This window comes from Pundamilia nyererei, unplaced genomic scaffold (genome assembly GCF_000239375.1).
Source record: "Pundamilia nyererei isolate P.nyererei 1_Seehausen unplaced genomic scaffold, PunNye1.0 scaffold00083, whole genome shotgun sequence".
Classification (NCBI taxonomy): Eukaryota; Metazoa; Chordata; class Actinopteri; order Cichliformes; family Cichlidae; genus Pundamilia; species Pundamilia nyererei.
Window position 1 is genome coordinate 528,108 of NW_005187484.1, and position 19,024 is coordinate 547,131.

General features: G+C 39.6%; 1 protein-coding gene across 1 annotated transcript in view; it reads right to left on the minus strand.

Annotated features, from left to right (window-relative positions):
- Positions 1–2,042: 2,042 nt before the first annotated feature.
- Positions 2,043–19,024, minus strand: part of ecel1 (endothelin converting enzyme-like 1) — a 50,454-nt gene continuing 33,472 nt past the window's right edge. Inside the window, exons 11-18 of the mRNA XM_013912188.1 lie at positions 12,894–12,901; positions 12,683–12,734; positions 9,464–9,531; positions 8,823–8,947; positions 7,614–7,679; positions 6,931–7,026; positions 3,821–3,897; positions 2,043–3,580 (exon numbers count right to left, since the gene is read on the minus strand). Of these exons, the coding sequence (XP_013767642.1) occupies positions 3,481–3,580; positions 3,821–3,897; positions 6,931–7,026; positions 7,614–7,679; positions 8,823–8,947; positions 9,464–9,531; positions 12,683–12,734; positions 12,894–12,901 (592 nt within the window). The 3' untranslated portion in view covers positions 2,043–3,480. The remainder of the gene's footprint in view (positions 3,581–3,820; positions 3,898–6,930; positions 7,027–7,613; positions 7,680–8,822; positions 8,948–9,463; positions 9,532–12,682; positions 12,735–12,893; positions 12,902–19,024) is intronic.

Sequence of the window (19,024 nt, forward strand, 5' to 3'; positions counted from 1 at the left end):
CTTTGCAAAATAGTCACGTGGAACTCCTGATTTGATGTGTGGGAATAAGCCTCTAAGTGTCTTTATCTTCTTTTTCATTATTAAATCCCCAAAGTCTTTCAGAGAACCACACTGATCTCTTAAAGCACTGCTGGCTAAAGGTTTGGGCCTTTTGATGTATGTGTGGGGGATATTTTCAGTCTTTGGTGATGTTCTCTTTAAATCTTCAGAGTCACAATCAACATGAAAAACACAGTCTCTTGATTTGTTTAAAATGGACAAAAATGTCCCTTCAAATGAAAGACGTCCTTCCCATCCATGCGTCTAGAAATATCTAAATGGTTTTGAGTCTAAACATTGAGACATCCTTTTGTTTTATCCTCTTATACAAAGTCCAGCCAAAAAGTTCTGCTTCTCTGCCCACCGAAATCAAAAACAGTATCTGATTTAAGTCATTAGGAAGTGCTGCTCCGCTTCCAGTGTTCCTGCAACATTTGAACGGCTCCCTCTCTATGATCTCACCACTGACCTCAAACTTGTACACAGAGGAAACCTCGACTTCTGCATTAAAATGACTCAATTTTTATGCTGAGGATCATCGCCTGATGAACTTAAAGACCGAACAGCAGTTGTCAGTGGAAGTGTCCACAGTTCCAAGCCCACAGGTGGAGCACCCAGTCACAAGTATCAGCATAAGGACACTCTACAGTTAAAAAAACCAACAAATTCAACAATGAGGTTGTGCATCATAAATTTGTGCCCCAGAGCCAGACTGTCAACAAGGAGCTCGACTGCAGCATCTGGATGCAGTGTGGCAGATCAAGTCAGGAGTGCTGCGCTGCTTCCAGCACTCCTGTTCTCCGCTGTGTCTGAATTTCATTTGGGGGAAGAGGAAAAAAATCACAGGGAGCGGAAACTGGCAAGTAGGGCAGGTGCCGAGCAAAGATTTTGTTGGTTTGGATCTTGGTTTTTTAGCACACACCACGGTGCTGATCATTTGCAGCAAATGTTCTCACTTGGAAGCCTCGAGACTTTAAACTCGTACTCCCTGCTCACAATCAGCTTGGGGTACAAATTCAGGGTGCACAAGCCAATGCTGGAAAGAATATTGAGTGCATTTAACCCCATGTGCCACCTTTGGGCTTGGACATATGCGCTCTTCCACTGAGAACTGCTGTGTGTGTCTATCACCAGTCATGATCTTCAGAGTGAAGGTTGGATCAGTTTGCCACACAAATTTTGGGATTTGCTGTTTGATCTGTGGGGAAATCACAGAGCACAGATGTGGTCAGAGCTACTACAGAGTGAACAAGTGGTCCAGAGAGGACAGTGGGCAGATTTAAAGTTAGTGTGGTTTGGCTTTGCACAGGTGAAGCCAGCACTGCCTTGTATATATGCATTCATACATTGGATTGTTAGATTTGGAGATGTCACACAAACAAAATAGATTTAATTGAGAATGACATCTAAGTAGGATAAATTGCAAAGATTTGAACAAAAAACTGGACAGTATGGGTGATAGGTGGTGTTTTCACCTCAGTGGTTGGAAGCAAGAGAAATTCTCTTAATAAAAGTCTTATTGCTCATATTGAGTGAAAAATCTTTAACCGGTCCTTTTTATGGGCACACATCTTAAATGCACGAAAAGTGGAGCCCATGCTGCACACAGTTTCTTTTTTACAGTGCAGCAGTAAAGAGAAATCTTAAAGGAGGAACTCTGGAAAGAGCACTGGGTATTTGAGTGTGCCAGACTGATTGAAACACAGGTTTCTCTGATAACCTCCTCACTTGAAACAGCCTTGTGGTTTGCTCAGCTTGTTTATCCTCTGCTGTGCACATGCTTCCATAAATCCAGCCAGGCTGTGCAGGTTCTAATCAAACAGCAGGCAGAGTGGCAGAGGTGGACTTCTACTAGCCAGTGCTGGGAGGCCAAGCGAGCTGGCTCTCATTTTAGGAGGACACAAGCCCGCAAGGTAACACACTCACAGTGCTAAAGCCTGACACACAGAGGAGTAATGTTTCTCTCTCACACACACAGACCCACACAGACAGCCTCACACTGATCCTTTGTGTTTATTCAGACATTAAACAGCAACCAACAGAGAGGAAGAGACAGCAGCCACGTGTGAACTAGCAGCTGTAGAGTCAGAAGTGTGTGCGCGATGTCCTCCATGTTTATAGATCAGAGTTAGAATGTCGATCAGTATGGAAACATGCACTCTCTTCAAAACAAACTGTACACCCATAACATCTTATTTAATCCTCTACTGTACAAAAAGTCTCAATTTTTTGTACCAACAGATTCCTTATACAAAAAGGTTTTTTTGTTGTTTTTTTTAAAGTAACACTGTACAAACGCACGATTCTCCATCTATCATTGCTGCACTTTAATGTACAGTATGTTGGCTTGGGTTATATGTACTCATCATACATTCAGTTACTGTGAATGTATGATGAGTCCCAGGTTGTGTGAAATTGCTCAGAGTTCATGAGGAAACATGGGAAATGTGAAGTGTCCAATAGCAGAAGTTCTCCAGGAGAAAAGAAAGAACTCATGTCGTTCCATGTGCTTTCAATTCTGGTGAGGGAACTCAATCTTTTTTTTCTTTTGTCTGATGTTTGACTGATTGATATACTGGCTTCTTTGAGATGTAGGCTGAATGGAGAGATCCATCTGGCGTTTCACTTTGCTACACATCCTGAGAAAAACACGAGTCTACTTTCTTCTTTTTGTGTGTTTTTTTTTAAAAAGAAAAAAAAAAATCAACAAATTTAAAAAACTTTACAAACGCTCACAATAACAAGAGACCAATGCATGCCAGACGATACAGTCATGACGATTGAACACTGACCATTGCTCTCTGCAGCCACAAGAGTGCAGCAGTATGACACAAATCCAATACCAAACAGAGAGAACACTTATGATCTGACAGGCACGAGGATGCTACTCATCTCAGCTTTCTTGTAAATCGGTCAGTTTACATTCTGGACTGAAATCACATGAGTTGTGAATTTTTAATCTTCACTGAGCATTAATTTTTCTAGTTGATGCTACAAAGGAGAGAAACAAGTGAGAAAACATGTTGCTTGATTAAAAATCTAATAACTGGGAGATCTTTGTGTGTGAGCTAAATACAAAAATAGATGATTTGAAAATAAATGTAAACATAGAAAAATATATGTAATCAAATGATACAGTGTATACATACATAATCATATAATACACACACACTCACACTCACACACACACACGCACATACACAATAAATGGTCACGTGACCCATGCTTTGTTCGATTAGTACAGTTATTAATGGACAATCAATATAAGAACTCAACATATATGATGATAATGTTGAAAATATATATTTCCTTCCTGTGTCTTTCATAGTCATGAAAGGGCTGAACGCTGTACCATCCTTTTGGATCTGGTGATGTAGGAGGGGAGTGGGTGTTTGGATTGGAGTTTTAAACATGAAGGTCATCCCATGCCAGATGGAGAGGTCACCAAACGGAGCATTTGTGTGTGGGATTCATCGGGGAACTCTTCGGACAGTGGAAAACACGGGCAAACTCATCAAACTGAGAGACGCTGCCGATCACTCTACAGAAGGAGGAAACACAGGAAGCTCTAGTAGTGATGCAGAGAATAAAAAAAAATGAAGAAAAGCTTAAGAAAGGTAATGTAACCAGCCTCATTGTGCCTATTCTGAGGTAGTTCAAACTGGCAAGTTGAGCTGCACTGCATCGTACCCACATTACCCACACCAACATTCCCCATCTCTCCCTCTGGTATGTCAGTGGCCCCTCCACCACCCCAGCATCCAGGTGTGTTTCACAGTACCTGTAGTGCTCTGGTGCATGTTTGTCAGTTAGCAGTTGCAAGTAGATGGACTGAGATCTTCTCTTCATACACCAATTCTGAAAAGAGAGCATTGCACTTTAGTTGAAGTGGGACAGCCTGTGCTGAATATATTCTCTTTCTCCCATTTGAGGAAGTGACTTGCATTAAATACTATTTTGAGTCACCTATTATTTCTGTTTTAAAAAAAAATACTAAATACTTCTACCACAAAACATTTCAGAGGGAAGTGCAGTGCTTTTTGTTTTAAGAGCTAAAGCAGGTACTTTTCAGATGAACGTCTACTTCCTGATCTTTTCAGGAGCCCTTATAAAAAGCAGCTGGAGCTCTCTGTAGTTAATTGGAGCTGTTAGCAGTTTTACGAGAATAATTCCCTTCAACACATCTCAGCAATGTTCCCTCTAAACTGCGCGCGCAACTGTGCACTGCTGGCACTGTCTCTGCGCACAGAAAATCTGCGTTGCGCTCAAAAAAAAATCTAACCTGAATTGAAATTAAAATGAAAACTTTAACAATTCTGTTTTGCAGTGTTAGTCATTAAGTGACTGGCTGCTCCCATATGGGATTAGAACGATGCCACCTTATGCCATAGTCCAGCCAATAATGCGATTCACATTCATATATACGCAGCTAACGGGCTGACAGGCTATGACATCGTCTTTATGTGCCGGTGTTTTAGCTGGCAAAGCGGCGTGGCTGATGTGGAGCGAAGCCACGTTAACGACAGCGTGTACAACCATTGGAGATGTGAGCAGGACAGACGGAACAATTGACGGAAAAAGTGTGGACTTTATACGTAAAACCAGAGTTATGTTAACAAAACCAAAAAACCCCACCCTTTCCTATTCGTCGAAAAAAGTACCATGTCGACCAATCAAAAAATTATATGGCAACATGGCATTTAGCTGTTTAGGGAAGGGGGAAGTTTTAGGAGTGACGGTGGTGTTTTGAGATGTGAGGGATTTGCGATGTTTAGCGCAAATCTTGTGTAGTTAGTGTGCAGTGTAGTCAATAGTTTTGTTGTGTGTGTCAGAACAATGAATGTTACAGGTGCTACAGCAGTGATACATCTCCTGTTGTCAGGCCTGCAGGTATCAGGCTTGTGATGTTCTCCTTTATCTCATAGTGGACAGAAATTATTTTTGGAGTGGCACAAATGATTTGTGTGGCATCAAATTTGATGCAGAACAGCTGATTGTTCTGTAAATAGTTTGAAATGTTTATTTAAAAAACAAACAAAAAAAACGCCTTGGGTGCATTTTTAGGTAAACAGCTGCAAAATACTTTGTTGTTAGCATAACTCAGATACTTTTTTGAAGAAGTAACTATATAAGTAATTGCACAACATTGGTCATTATATATAATGTAATTTGCAGACAGAGTTACAGGACTCTCTCTCAGACCACAGACTCATACTCATAATACAAGTCAGAGCTTTATAAAAAAAAAAGAAAAAAGAAAGAAAGTTGTGTTTTCAAATTTGGAGTTCAAGTTAATTTTACTTCCAATAGTGTTAACATACTACACAGGTCATGAACAGGATTTTTTTTCAATTTTCATTGTAAGTGGGCTAAAGCAGTTAATTAAAAGTAGTCTAACATAAATGCTGTAATTTGATTATTTAAATAAACGATGTAACTTGGATGGATTCGATGCTGGCGTGACCACAGTGCACACGTCTAATGTTGCTCACAGTGGTCCAAGGGACCGCTCAGGGAGTTTGTGTGTTCACTCAGACACATGAAAAATTAGAGGGAGCATTGCATCTTAGACAGTTTTATTAAAATACCCAGATGAGGTAAAATTACCCAGAGCTCCGTGTCAAGTTATGAACTCTAAATTAAATGTCTCAGCTGTATCCATTGTGGTTAAAGTGAGTTCCAGCTCGACTGCATAAATACTTCTCTTCTTCCTCTAGTCTATCCTGAGCAACTTGCCAGTCCATGTGTTAGACAACACAGCTAAACAGACAAAAGATTAACACTCATCACTAGACCTATCGCAATTTAGAATCCCAAATTAACAAATCTTCATGCTTTTGCAATGCATATAAACGTAAATGTATACAATGAATATATAGTCATGGAAATGTTTTTAAATATTTGGCCCTGTGGGATTCTTGAGGAATCGTTACCCTGCTAAGCAACTTTCAATATTTCAAGTTAATTTTATAATACTTACTTTAAATGAAATAGGTTACTGAAGTTCTACATTCATCCTTTACCTACTATAGGGATCTGGCAGCATATTGTAATGTCAAATATTAACAATATCTGGCAAAGAACTGGTAATAAAATGAATCCTTGCCAAAATTTGAACTGATCAGACAATACTGGATAGTATAGAGGTGAGGTCTATATGTCCTATATAAACACACATGAAATTAAACAAATCCAATTTTTTAAGCAACTCAATTTAAGGACATCACTTTGAGTGAAACAAACATATTTTTGTCATTTTGTTTACCAAAAAGTAGAAGCAACCCTTAAAAATACATTATATGCAGCCTGATATTTGCTACAAGTTCTTTGATAAGTGAAAAAGCTTGTTTGTTGGCCTGCTGTGCAGATTCAAAAACTTGACCACATTCATTTTGGTTGAGGTGGTTGAATTGCCTCAGGCGAAAAATTATGCCTGTTATTCACTCCAGACACACACACAGACACACACACACACAGACACACACACACACACACGACATTTCAAACAAATCTAAACCCATAACACGACTTTCAAATCACTTCCCTGTGGCAAGAGCTTTTGAAAAATGTCCTAAAACACTGCATGTTGCGTTATTAAGCGTGTCTAGATTTTGCCTCTGTTACATTAATCCATGAATTTCAACGATGAGTCATAACAGTTACGAGGAACATGGGTGGTATGGCGCTCAGAGACACTGTACTGTCGTCAACACTTTTGCTGTTTTGGATCCCTCCAAAAGTTAATGCTGCCATCAGCTAATGTTAGAAGCATTAGCTCCTACCTGCCCTCTGTGATCTGCAGCTCCAGCTGAGGAGGGCAGTGGAAGGATTTAATATGTAAATGTAATGAAATACGCTGGTGTGAATTCTGTGGAGAGGACTTTGGTGTACCTGTGCAAAGGCAATAAAGAGCAGCTGTTCATGGGTGTATTTGAGGCCAGGCAGGGGTCTCTCTGGACCATGTTCCCTCACCCACTTCTGATATGCCTGGGCAGAGAGAGAAGGAGAGTGTGATGGTAGCTGCTCAACTTGTGTCTTAAACAGTATATATTTTTAAGTTTAAATATGAACCAAAACCAAACAGGACCTCTAATAAAACAGTCATTATGTTTACTTCCATCAGTCTAACCAGCTGACTCAACTAACAGGAATTATGACCCTACTGGTGCATTCAGTATCACCATTTACTTATTTTAAAAGCCTTCATGTGCTTCCTTTTAACTTTTGTATCTGCGTGCACAAAACACTCCTTATTTCAATGTGGGCTGCTCAAAATGAAAATTAATTATGCCGCACCCTGGATTTTCCACTATCTGAGAAAACACACATGCAAGTATTCAAGTAAAAAGGAATTCAAATCAAATTGTTTATCTTTTATCGTGATTCAGGGGCACTTCTGCTCTTTATTTTAATGCAAACAAAGCACAGTGGTTATGAAGAATAAAGAGAGGCGGATTTTGAGACAGAGCAAAGACTCATGGGTTGCCTACTAAAAGAGCGAATTCTAATTTCTAGATTTCTCGGAGCCACACAGTGACCAAATTTGAAGAATGATCGTATCAGTCGGAACTTACATAGTATGACAGTTTCAGCCCTCCCATATCTGCTATGTTTTCTCCCAGTGTCAGACGGCCGTTCACCTACACACAAAGGTAAGTCGTAAAACACTTTACAGTATGTCATGTACATAAGGGATGCAGTTATTCAGCTGTAGAAATACAGTTTTTTATTTTTTTTTATTTTTTTGTTTTTGTTTTTACAGCTTGTACCATTTCACAGAAACATATTTGCTTTTAGGAAGTAAATTTTTTGTTCCAATTACATCACTTGAGATTAAAAATAAATCTTATCTGTCATATCTTTGCATGTATCTATAGGCTCCAGGAACCCAGGAAACTGAGCTAAGCTTAGCCAAATGTCTGGAAAAAGGTGGGGTAGCAGCTAGCGTCATGCTATCCCTAACTAAAAAAAATAACCATGCAGGAGCTCTAAAGAGCACTAATTTGGTTATTTTATAATTGTTTGGTTCCTACGTGGCCTACATGTGTGGAGAGTCACATGAACCCAGTTCTTTCCCTTTGCTTAGCTTGAACTAAGCCACATACTGTAAGCTAATCATCCGCTAGGCCAAACTTCATATTTAAATTACAGATGTTAAAGTGGTATCAATCTTTAACTCTTCGCGTTAAAATGGATAAATGCAGTTTTCAAAATGTCAGTCTGATTCTTTACATTTGAAAAAAGTACATAAATAAAGTGCTATTGATATTAGGTGTTTCACAAGGCAATATACCTAGTAACATGTTACGAGACCATTAAAGTTCGTATTCTTTAAAGCTGATAGGCTGGAGAGACATGGATTAAAAATAAAATGGTCAAAAATGAAGTAGCAGAAACCAAGTTTTTGACTTTTTGACATCTGAGATATCATTAATCTTATGTCAACTGTCTTGCTACCATTTCAATAGTTAGTGATGTTTTTTTATTCAAAACTTGTAAATCCTTATACACTGGCGCTAGATTATTTTCTTAGACCTGACTTAGGTCAGTTACAGATTCATACTGTCTCTAAAATTGGCAGAGCACTTCTTTAGATACAGTAATCATAGCTCTGCTCAGACAACAAAAGTAGCATTGATCAGAGTTAACAAATCAAGGTGCATCAAATCACAGAAGGACACTAACTTTCTATATAAACCTAAAATCAAAAACACATATGTCGTACTACTGTAAAAATTGTATGCACAAGTAGCGACTCGAAAAGTGTGTGTGTGAAAGCCCACCCTCTGACTATAAACAGTGAAGTTATCGTAGAGCTTGACAATACATTCGGCCTTCTTCTGGAACTTTTTGTAGGACTCTTCGGTCCACCACTGTTTGAGGTTACCATGGCGGTCGTACTGGCCCCCTAGGGACATGAACCATTGCATCACTAAGATGAGGGGCAAAAGGGCGAGTGTTAGCATGAAGACAACACAACCTGCAACTTTCCTTCACAGTCCAAAGATCTGCCCAGCATGCCCAAGCCATTAGTGGCAAAACACTGAAAGATGTGGAGTTGATAGTGGTTGATGTATCCTGTTCATGAGCCAACAGAACAAACGGTCCTGCCAAATTACATTTGTACTTTTACAATTGATGGTGGACAATCTGGAAGAGGAGCTTTGCTTTTTTTTTCTGTGGATCTCACAGGGCAGCGCATTTGACTGGAAACCAAAGTTAAAGATTGTGCCTCAAAATAGTCTTTGCTGCACATCTGCCAAATAGAAATGTAATAAATTATATATATAAAAATAAATCACAGAACCTTTTTCAGTAAAACTGAACTTATCAATGCAATGATGGTAACACAAATGGGGAAAAAAACTATAGATGTTCAGATCTTATTGCAGTGGGTAATGGGTGAAAGGTTTGTGATTCTTACCCCAGTCATCATATCCATGTGTCAGCTCATGACCGATAATTGCTCCTATTCCTCCATAATTCAGAGACCTGGGTTGGAAGGAGAAAGATGAACCTTACACAAACTCAAACTTTCTTGATATTGACAGCTCCCTGGATATTACACTGTACACTGTATATGTATAAACATTCTTTATCGGACTGTTTGCAACTGAATACAATCCAAACTGATAAATGGTACAAAACTTAAGATTTGCTGTCATTTTGCTGACTTCATCCACTGTTTTTGTAGTCACTATTGTTCTCCAGCTGAATTGTGAGAACAGTGCTCACCAAAGTTGGTGGGTCCTTTGGAAAGTATACTGTTTTGGCTGAAGATGGTAGTTTTATATCTGTTTTTTAAATAAGTGGTAAACCTGTTAATGGTCAAGTACTAGTGTTACTGTTATGCTATAACCATTTTGTATCATTTGGAAATTGAATTTGACACAGTTGGGTTGTGCAGTCCACTGCTCACTGGCCCTGACCCCATGTTCCCGCTTAGCTCAGTCACTAGAGAAACCTTTCTAGACTACAGGCACCAAGGCTGGGTTGTGCCACTGTATCCATTTATTTACAACCCATGGAACTCCGTGCAACTGGAAATCTGTTCAGGTGAAAATGTTCTAGTTTGAACTTGGTATTACAGATGTCCAAAGTCTGGACAGTATGTACATTCCCGCGACTTTAGAACAAGGCTTTGTGCCTTTTGATTGATTTAAAGTCTCATTAAAGTCAGCTATTTAGCCCTTTCTCTCTGTTCCCTTGTCCCGTTGTCCTCATTAGGAAATCTGCTCAGCCAAGCTAGGTAAAAAAAGAAAAACAGATGCACTTGAGATCTAATTTGGTTCAGATTGCTATCTATCACATTTGCCTTGCTCAAATTGATTAGAAAACATCAAATTTTAGCTTGACATGAGGAAACAATAAGCGCTGGGACCTTTAGCTGCACTGTGAACGTAAATCATCATTTTTAAAAATTCAGCACCAAGTAAAACAGGGACATGCCCACAACTTGTATACATTTCTCTCTTGTCGCCCCCTGCTCCCAGAAGGCAGCAGGTCGCTTCACCTCTCCTTCACCCTCACCCTTGGCTGGGGTGAGGTGTCTTTGCAGCACATGCAGAAATGGAGAGCGATGAGAGGGCAGACTCGGGGCTATTCACATGGCTACATCTGAAAATGACTTTCTGACAGCTAGTCGATACGCTGCCTCACACTGGGCTCAACTCCCTCGCTAAACTAACTGGCTGATTGAAGCTTCATTATACTTGACGTGATAGTGGAGAGCGGTGTGTGTGTGTGTGTGTGTGAGAGAGAAATAGGGAGAGTTTATGGGAGGTTAGGGCTACTGCAGTAATAACTTCACGGCGACAGGTGCACACACACTCACACGCTCGCTCTCCTACAATCATTAATTAATATTGATTAGCATGCATGGGAGCAGGTAGTGGAAGTAGTAGTGATCACCCCTAATGAAGACATAGAAATGTTAGCTAATGTTGGGCACACCAACCGTTAGGTCCAATTAGCCCATATTTGTGAGTGTGTGTGTGTGTTTATTCAGAGGAGCTGTATGAATGCAGCAGGTGTAGCTACTTGGACTGTATTGTATGTATCTGCTCGAAATGCTGCTCAGTAGTGGCGGCAGTGAGTTGCTGCTTTGGTTAACAAAGAGAGTTGAGTGTTGAGTGGAAAAATAGCTGTTTACCCACTCTTGCCTCAGTGCCGCACTGCAATGCTTTCTTTATGACCACACTGAAACTCTCTGGATTGATTTCCCTTCTTCCAGGCAATAGTTTAGTTCTAATTCACATGAGTACTGTATGAAAAACTACTTGTGGAGAGTTAAAGCTTACTTTTGACTGCTTTGCCACCACCGTGAACAATTATATTTCTTTAATTCCAAAACTTTTTCTAATTGGTTAGTTAATCCAAACAAATCAAACTTAGATTCTGTTATGTTCATTTCAGCTTTTATTCTTGGTCTGTAAAATAGCTTAAAATAGCAGTTCAAAGTAATTCCTGTTTGTCTCAAAACCGCCACAGGCCTTTACACCATCCACTGACTGTAATAAGCTATTGTAGTGTCTCCAACTTTAAAATAGATTTTCTTCTGATTGGCTGAACAAAAGACAGACCAGGAGGTGGCTGGGGCTTAAATGCTCATAGAAGGAGTTGTGTGTCTGACCACAGTCAATGATAGCTGCTTTGTCTGACATCATACAGAGCCAAGAATAGAAGAAAGGGCGAAAACTTACTGTTTAGAGCAGTATGACGCCTGAACACACATTACTTTTTCATACTTTGGCCATGTTTAATATGCGCAGAGTTGTGGTCAGAACAGTTGTGGTCACATGTTTAAATTCATCATGGACATCAATGTAATTTGGGGATTTTAATGATTTCTTTGATCTCTTTGGTGGAGGTGGAATGATTATTATGCAGCACACATATTTAGTGACTTCAAAAAATAAAACTTCGAAACCAAATCTGAATTTATTTAGGATTTTCTTGATTCCCTGCATGGTCAAAAGTATGTGTCACAGTATAAAGGTACACGGGAAATAAAGCTTAACATTTCTGCTATAAATCACGAAAACCTGCTTTACCTTGTGGCCATAACAACTCATTATGTTTCGAACGATCTGTTAACATCTGTGTGACTAAAGCTTTAAATAGATTATCCTACAGTAGAGTAGAAAAAAAGTGGTGGCTCGAAAGGAAGTGAAGTATTCCATGAGCTCTTGGTATGTTCTGATAAACTATCTGCAGCAAGATACATTTGAAAAGCCGAAAATCATTAAATATACAGTATTAATTTTTAACTGTCTAAAACATACAAAACTGTCTGATCCTTTAAGAAAAATGCAACTTCATAATTTTAAAAACAACTGAGAAAAAAGGACTTATAGAGAGAGACAGGGAGGCTGTCTGCTTTCATGCACCATCATATTACTCAATGGGCTCAAATTTAGGTGACCTCTAAATGACACCTGTTCCATTAGCGGGACCTTGTTCAGTAATTGAGCTCTTGGTGGGTAGTTAAATTGGTTTAATCAGGTGTGGTGGGACTGGAGGGGAAGCAGAGGCTTCCCAGAGTAACGCAGGCTTCAATGACCTTGTTGTGGCCGTGGGGATGTTGTTGGCTCCCTGCAGACAGCAGCAGGGAAAAGGCAGAAAGCATAAGAGAGCTACTTACTGTGGAAACTCTGGGTTGTAAAGAGTGGGTTGAAGGATTCCAGCAGGAAAGACTATAAGAGATTAAAAAAAAGCAACACGAAGGCAGTCATTTAAAATTCTGATATGCTAAAACCAAAAGCTAAACCCTAAAATGTGCTAATTAGCCACTTGATAGAATAGAGACTCGTTTAGAAAGAAAAACTGCTTGAAGGAAATGGAAAACACTGAACCTTTATACCTGCCATGCCCAGGGTATTAATATAAATATGTCAATACACAGAACTATCTAGAACAGCATTTTATGTTCAATATAGGTATTTGTTGTGCCTGAAAATGAACAAATAAATGAAAATGAATGAATGAATGAACTCTAATTTGCCACTCTCAACAGCTTCCTCAACAGTCATACATGTCCATAAGTTTTACAACTTTTCATACTGATTTGTCCTCCGTGAACATTCATACAACACTAAAGTAACTGAGTAAAAAATGAACAATTGAGAGTTCCTTTTTTCACAATTTGCTATTGAAATTTCTATTTTTAACAATGTGTCGACAGTAAAAAAACAAAAAAAACAAGATATTTTCTGTCAATTAAAAAATTATTATTGTAATTCAATAACAATTACTGTGTACAATAATTTTTTTTTGATTTTTTTGTAATTTTACATCTTTATTTCTACAATTTAAACCCAAAGACTTGTGCCTTTTTCTTGTTCTTACATTAAAATATCCCAGGGCCCAAGTCTGTGGTTAAACTTCTTTACGCTGACAGAAAGGGCAATTTCATGGATCTGCCCCGTTAAAGATCAAAGTGAGGTAGATGTTGCTCACGATGTAAAGTGAGTTTGACAGCCCTGATCTAGAACCTAATAATACAGTTGCTGCAGAGGACAGTTACAGAAACTACAGTGGGGCAAAAAAGTATTTAGTCAGCCACCGATTGTGCAAGTTCCCCCACCTAAAATGATGACAGAGGTCAGTAATTTGCACCAGAGGTACACTTCAACTGTGAGAGACAGAATGTGAAAAAAAAATCCATGAATCCACATGGTAGGATTTGTAAAGAATTCGTAAATCAGGGTGGAAAATAAGTATTTGGTCAATAACAAAAATACAACTCAATACTTTGTAACATAACCTTTGTTGGCAATAACAGAGGTCAAACGTTTACTATAGGTCTTTACCAGGTTTGCACACACAGTAGCTGGTATTTTGGCCCATTCCTCCATGCAGATCTTCTCGAGAGCAGTGATGTTTTGGGGCTGTCACCGAGCAACACGGACTTTCAACTCCCGCCACAGATTTTCTATGGGGTTGAGGTCTGGAGACTGGCTAGGCCACTCCAGGACTTTCAAATGCTTCTTACGGAGCCACTCCTTTGTTGCCCGGGCGGTGTGTTTTGGATCATTGTCATGTCGGAAGACCCAGCCTCGTTTCATCTTCAAAGTTCTCACTGATGGAAGGAGGTTTTGGCTCAAAATCTCACGATACATGGCCCCATTCATTCTGTCCTTAACACGGATCAGTCGTCCTGTGCCCTTGGCAGAAAAACAGCCCCATAGCATGATGTTTCCACCCCCATGCTTCACAGTAGGTATGGTGTTCTTGGGATGCAACTCAGTATTCTTCTTCCTCCAAACACGACGAGTTGAGTTTATACCAAAAAGTTCTACTTTGGTTTCATCTGACCACATGACATTCTCCCAATCCTCTGCTGTATCATCCATGTGCTCTCTGGCAAACTTCAGACGGGCCTGGACATGCACTGGCTTCAGCAGCGGAACACGTCTGGCACTGCGGGATTTGATTCCCTGCCGTTGTAGTGTGTTACTGATGGTGACCTTTGTTACTTTGGTCCCAGCTCTCTGCAGGTCATTCACCAGGTCCCCCCGTGTGGTTCTGGGATCTTTGCTCACCGTTCTCATGATCATTTTGACCCCACGGGATGAGATCTTGCGTGGAGCCCCAGATCGAGGGAGATTATCAGTGGTCTTGTATGTCTTCCATTTTCTGATGATTGCTCCCACAGTTGATTTTTTCACACCAAGCTGCTTGCCTATTGTAGATTCACTCTTCCCAGTCTGGTGCAGGTCTACAATACTTTTCCTGGTGTCCTTCGAAAGCTCTTTGGTCTTGGCCATGGCGGAGTTTGGAGTCTGACTGTTTGAGGCTGTGGACAGGTGTCTTTTATACAGATGATGAGTTCAAACAGGTGCCATTCATACAGGTAACGAGTGGGGGACAGAAAAGCTTCTTACAGAAGACGTTACAGGTCTGTGAGAGCCAGAGATTTCCTTGTTTGAGGTGACCAAATACTTATTTTCCACCCTAATTTACGAATAAATTCTTTGCAAATCCTACCATGTGGATTCATGGATTTTTTTTTCACATTCTGTCTCTCACAGTTAAAGTGTACCTCTGGTGCAAATTACTGACCTCTGTCATCATTTTAAGTGGGGGATCTTGCACAATCGGTGGCTGACCAAATACTTTTTTGCCCCACTGTACCTCTGTTTGCCCAAATGTACAGCTGTGATAATAAGTTTGCATAAAATCATTATTAACTGTAGAACACAGATGGCTTCAAAAAACAAGATTTGGATGCACAAGTTTGCATTTATTTAGGATTTTCTCTAATCCACAGAGGACACAGGATATTTATGCCTGTGATGAATGCATGTAAACATCTGACCACAGCTGTAAAATCTGAGCAAACCCGCAGAAGCAATGTAGAAACCAGTCTCATTAGAAGCAAGTTGTTGCCTCTACCAGAAAATAAACTGGATTCACCAAAGTCTCTAATCTCTTGAACTTTTCCACATTTTCATACACTCTTCAAAGAACATTCAGTTTGTTAAAAACACTGTCATCTCTTGAAGTCCAAAAGAGATTTCAAATGGCAGCTCCTGGCGCCCTTTGGAGCTGTCAATCTTTGAATTTAATCCAGCCTTAAATCTTGATGTATCAGATTGCGTTTGACAGGCTGTTTACAGGATGTTAAGCGTCATGTTGTCTGTGTTGTCTAAAGGTCCTGAAAGTACAAAAAGAAAGTGATAAGCATTGTTGTCATTGGCTGGAGAGAGCGTTAATCCACTGAGTGGTCAAAGGCTCGCAAACAATCATATCCAGGACTACTTCATCTCACTTTACAAAAATCTGACCAATACTGTATGAAGAGTATTGATTCTTGTGAAAATGAAAAAGCACATGTAGAAGAGAAAATATGTCCCTGGCATTGAGGACAATTTGGGTGATGACCAGGTGATCACTGTGTGCAAATCTGACCAATACTGTAGGAGGAGTAACGATTCTTGTGAACTATTGATGGGTGCACAATCACCATAAGCTATTGGTCCTTTAGAAGGATAAGCTAAAAATAGATCCCTTTCTAAATATAAACCTATTAAGAAAAGTTGTTTTGTTAACAAGGTTACTTTAAGGTTATTGTTGCCCACCTAATAAACAATATCTTTCTCAATTTTATTGTTCAAAATCCCCACAAAGCAGCAGGAACCCTGGATTCCAAAACATTTTATTTTTAGTATTACTCTCGACAACAATATTGTTATTTTGTGCATAAAGACAACTGTCTCTCCTAGATAAACAAGTAGTCTGCAGATGCCAGTTAATATATCACAGCCACAGGTGTAGTGCTATTTGTTTAATTACAGACTTAGTTGAGAACATGAAGTAATCCGATTTACCATCTTCATCAGTTACATACTGCTTACACCTCTCTCCTCCCTGGCACTGTCTTCTCTCTCTTTCTCATTTTTTCCTGTAGGATAGTTTCCTATAGTTTCCTGCTCTTTCTTTAACTTTGATGCCATCTCTCTCCCTTACACACTCACTGGTCTGGACTCCTACAGCTTTTCACAGAGTTAACGTCAGAGCTACAAATCTATCTGACAGCTCAGGATGAGTGCAGGATTCCTCCCGAGGTGGGCTGCGTTATTATAAACTACTCCACTGTGTAAACCTGAAATCTGTGTTACAGTTGACTTGTACTATGAGCAGAATAACACAAAACATTATTTACCATGAGAGCCCAACCTATCTGCGTATTGAACTTAATAACTGTGTCACATGTTTAAAGGTTTCTGTATACCATGTATTGCTTGCTATTTATTAAAGTCAACATTAATAAATAGCAGTTTAAGAGCCAGACATTAATTTTACACACTTACAAAGTTTAATTGCTGCATTTTGCCAGAGATTGGATTTTTTACAGTACAAATCTGTGAGAGGAAAAGCAAAACTACATCAAAGTGATTTGTGGAGCTCCACAGCTTGTGTTCAATTCTATAATTTGGCTAACACTCTTAAATGCTGCTAATCTATTGGCTCACTTTAAAAATATCTTGATTGGCTGCATGTGTCTTGGCTGCATGGGTGGCTCCCTACAAATATTTAAAGAAGTCAACTGAAAAAAAAGTTCACGGGCCAGATTTACTAACGCTCTACACCAGAACCAGAATCTCTTTTAGTGTCAAAAGGCCACTGTCAGCATTTAATGAAGAGGCAAAGTGTGAGTTTTGAGACTGAAAGCTGGGGACAGTGTTAATGTTTTTTGTGGCTGGCCTTATTGGATGTGTATTGTTCCTCTTTCACAGCACAAAATTTTGGAGAATATTTAAAAAAGTCCCACAAATGCTAAGGTTTGCATTATGAAGTTGAATGCAAAATTTAATGCTGAAAAACTTATTTTGGCTGTGGGATTTGTGATTGTTGGAACATTTATTTATTTGGATTGAAAGAATGTGTCATTGAGATGGGTGGATGAGCCAAAACTGTGCCAAAACTTTGGGTCCGTCCTGAAACTCTTCAGCTGGTGGTTGGATGTGGTTGGATTAGTCCCTGCTCTTCAATAATAATCTAGTATTTAATTAAAACCAGGCAGAATGGAACTTTCAGGTTTTTAGGCACATTTCCGCATGAGGATCAGATTCAAACAACTCTGCATATCCTTTCTCAGCAGTGTGCAGACAGAGCAGTCTTCATGTAGTTTATCATCATTATTTGAATAATTTTTTGGTATCTTATTTATCATGATTACATCCAGTAACTGCCATCCTTATGACCTAGTAGAGACTGGTAGGCTGTGGAATCTTTTCTTAAGCAATAACATTTGTTTGATTTATTTTGTTCAAACATTAAAAAGATGTGCAATTCTTGCATCAAAAAAATTCCTTTGCTCAGAAAGTTCAAGAAAGACATCAAGCAGGTGCTGGTGGTACATGAGCATAACTTTCATTTTGGACCTTTCGATCAACCAAGAAATGATGTTCAGTCAACCTTGATTGCGTGGAACACTATCACCACCTTTCTGGAGAGTAAGTTATACGTTTTTGACTAGCACCAAAATAGTACTTTAAACAAAAGACTTGTTGAATTCAATAACAGGCCCTATAAACAGTGTTCTTAAATATATCTTGCAATTAATCAGTTTTACAACAACAGTTTTGCTAAACATAACATTTCCACATCAATACAACTGAAGTGGTGTCAGAAGCCCCCAAACTGCTGTGGTTAATGGAAAACAAAATGAAAAGTTCACCGCCGGTGACTGCAACCCTTTGTGAGCTTATGTGGCTCAAAGAAGCAGCTGATGCAATATTACATCATCACCTACGTATGTCAATCTTATCTGATGCAATCTGTGAGAAACATTAGCATACACTTAGGATGGCAATTACAATTTTCTTTGAACACCAGTGTATATACGAGTGTTAAATAGGAACTTTTAATTAAACCGCTGATCTGTCTCCATGCGGCGTAAAGGAAGCTAAAGAGTCACACGTGCAATTAAAAAGGCCAACATTATTTTTGATAGAAGAGCAAACTGGATGAAAAGAAATACTGGGGAAGAAGAGGAAGAGCTGACGGCGGACTGGATTAAGCGGAGCAATAAGGAAGAGAAATCAAAAATTTGTCTAGGTCCTGATGACTGTGTTTGTCTGAATCCTCCTGTCCTCCAGCATCAGCTTGCGAGCGGGCCATTGATTTTTCTGCAAGAGATTTAATCCAGCAGGCAGGCAGACGCCAGCAGCGGGCCAATCTTGGGAGAAAATGAGGGGGAGGGAGGGGTGACACGGCAAGGCTAGATTTGTTAAAACTCGGGAAGGTGTTACTGCTTGTTTTTCCTCCAGGGGGGTATTAGGTATGTGAGGTGGAGATCGAAGTAGAAAGTGAGCGATGAGAGGGAATATGATATGAGGAGGTGGATTTTTTCCCCCCTCCCTTCTTCTCGCGGCCATCGTATTTGGCTTGTTGGAAACAGACGGCAACATGGTGTAATTGTGTGTAACTAATGCGCAGTCCACGTCGTGGTGCAGAATGGAAATGGAGGAAGGATTGC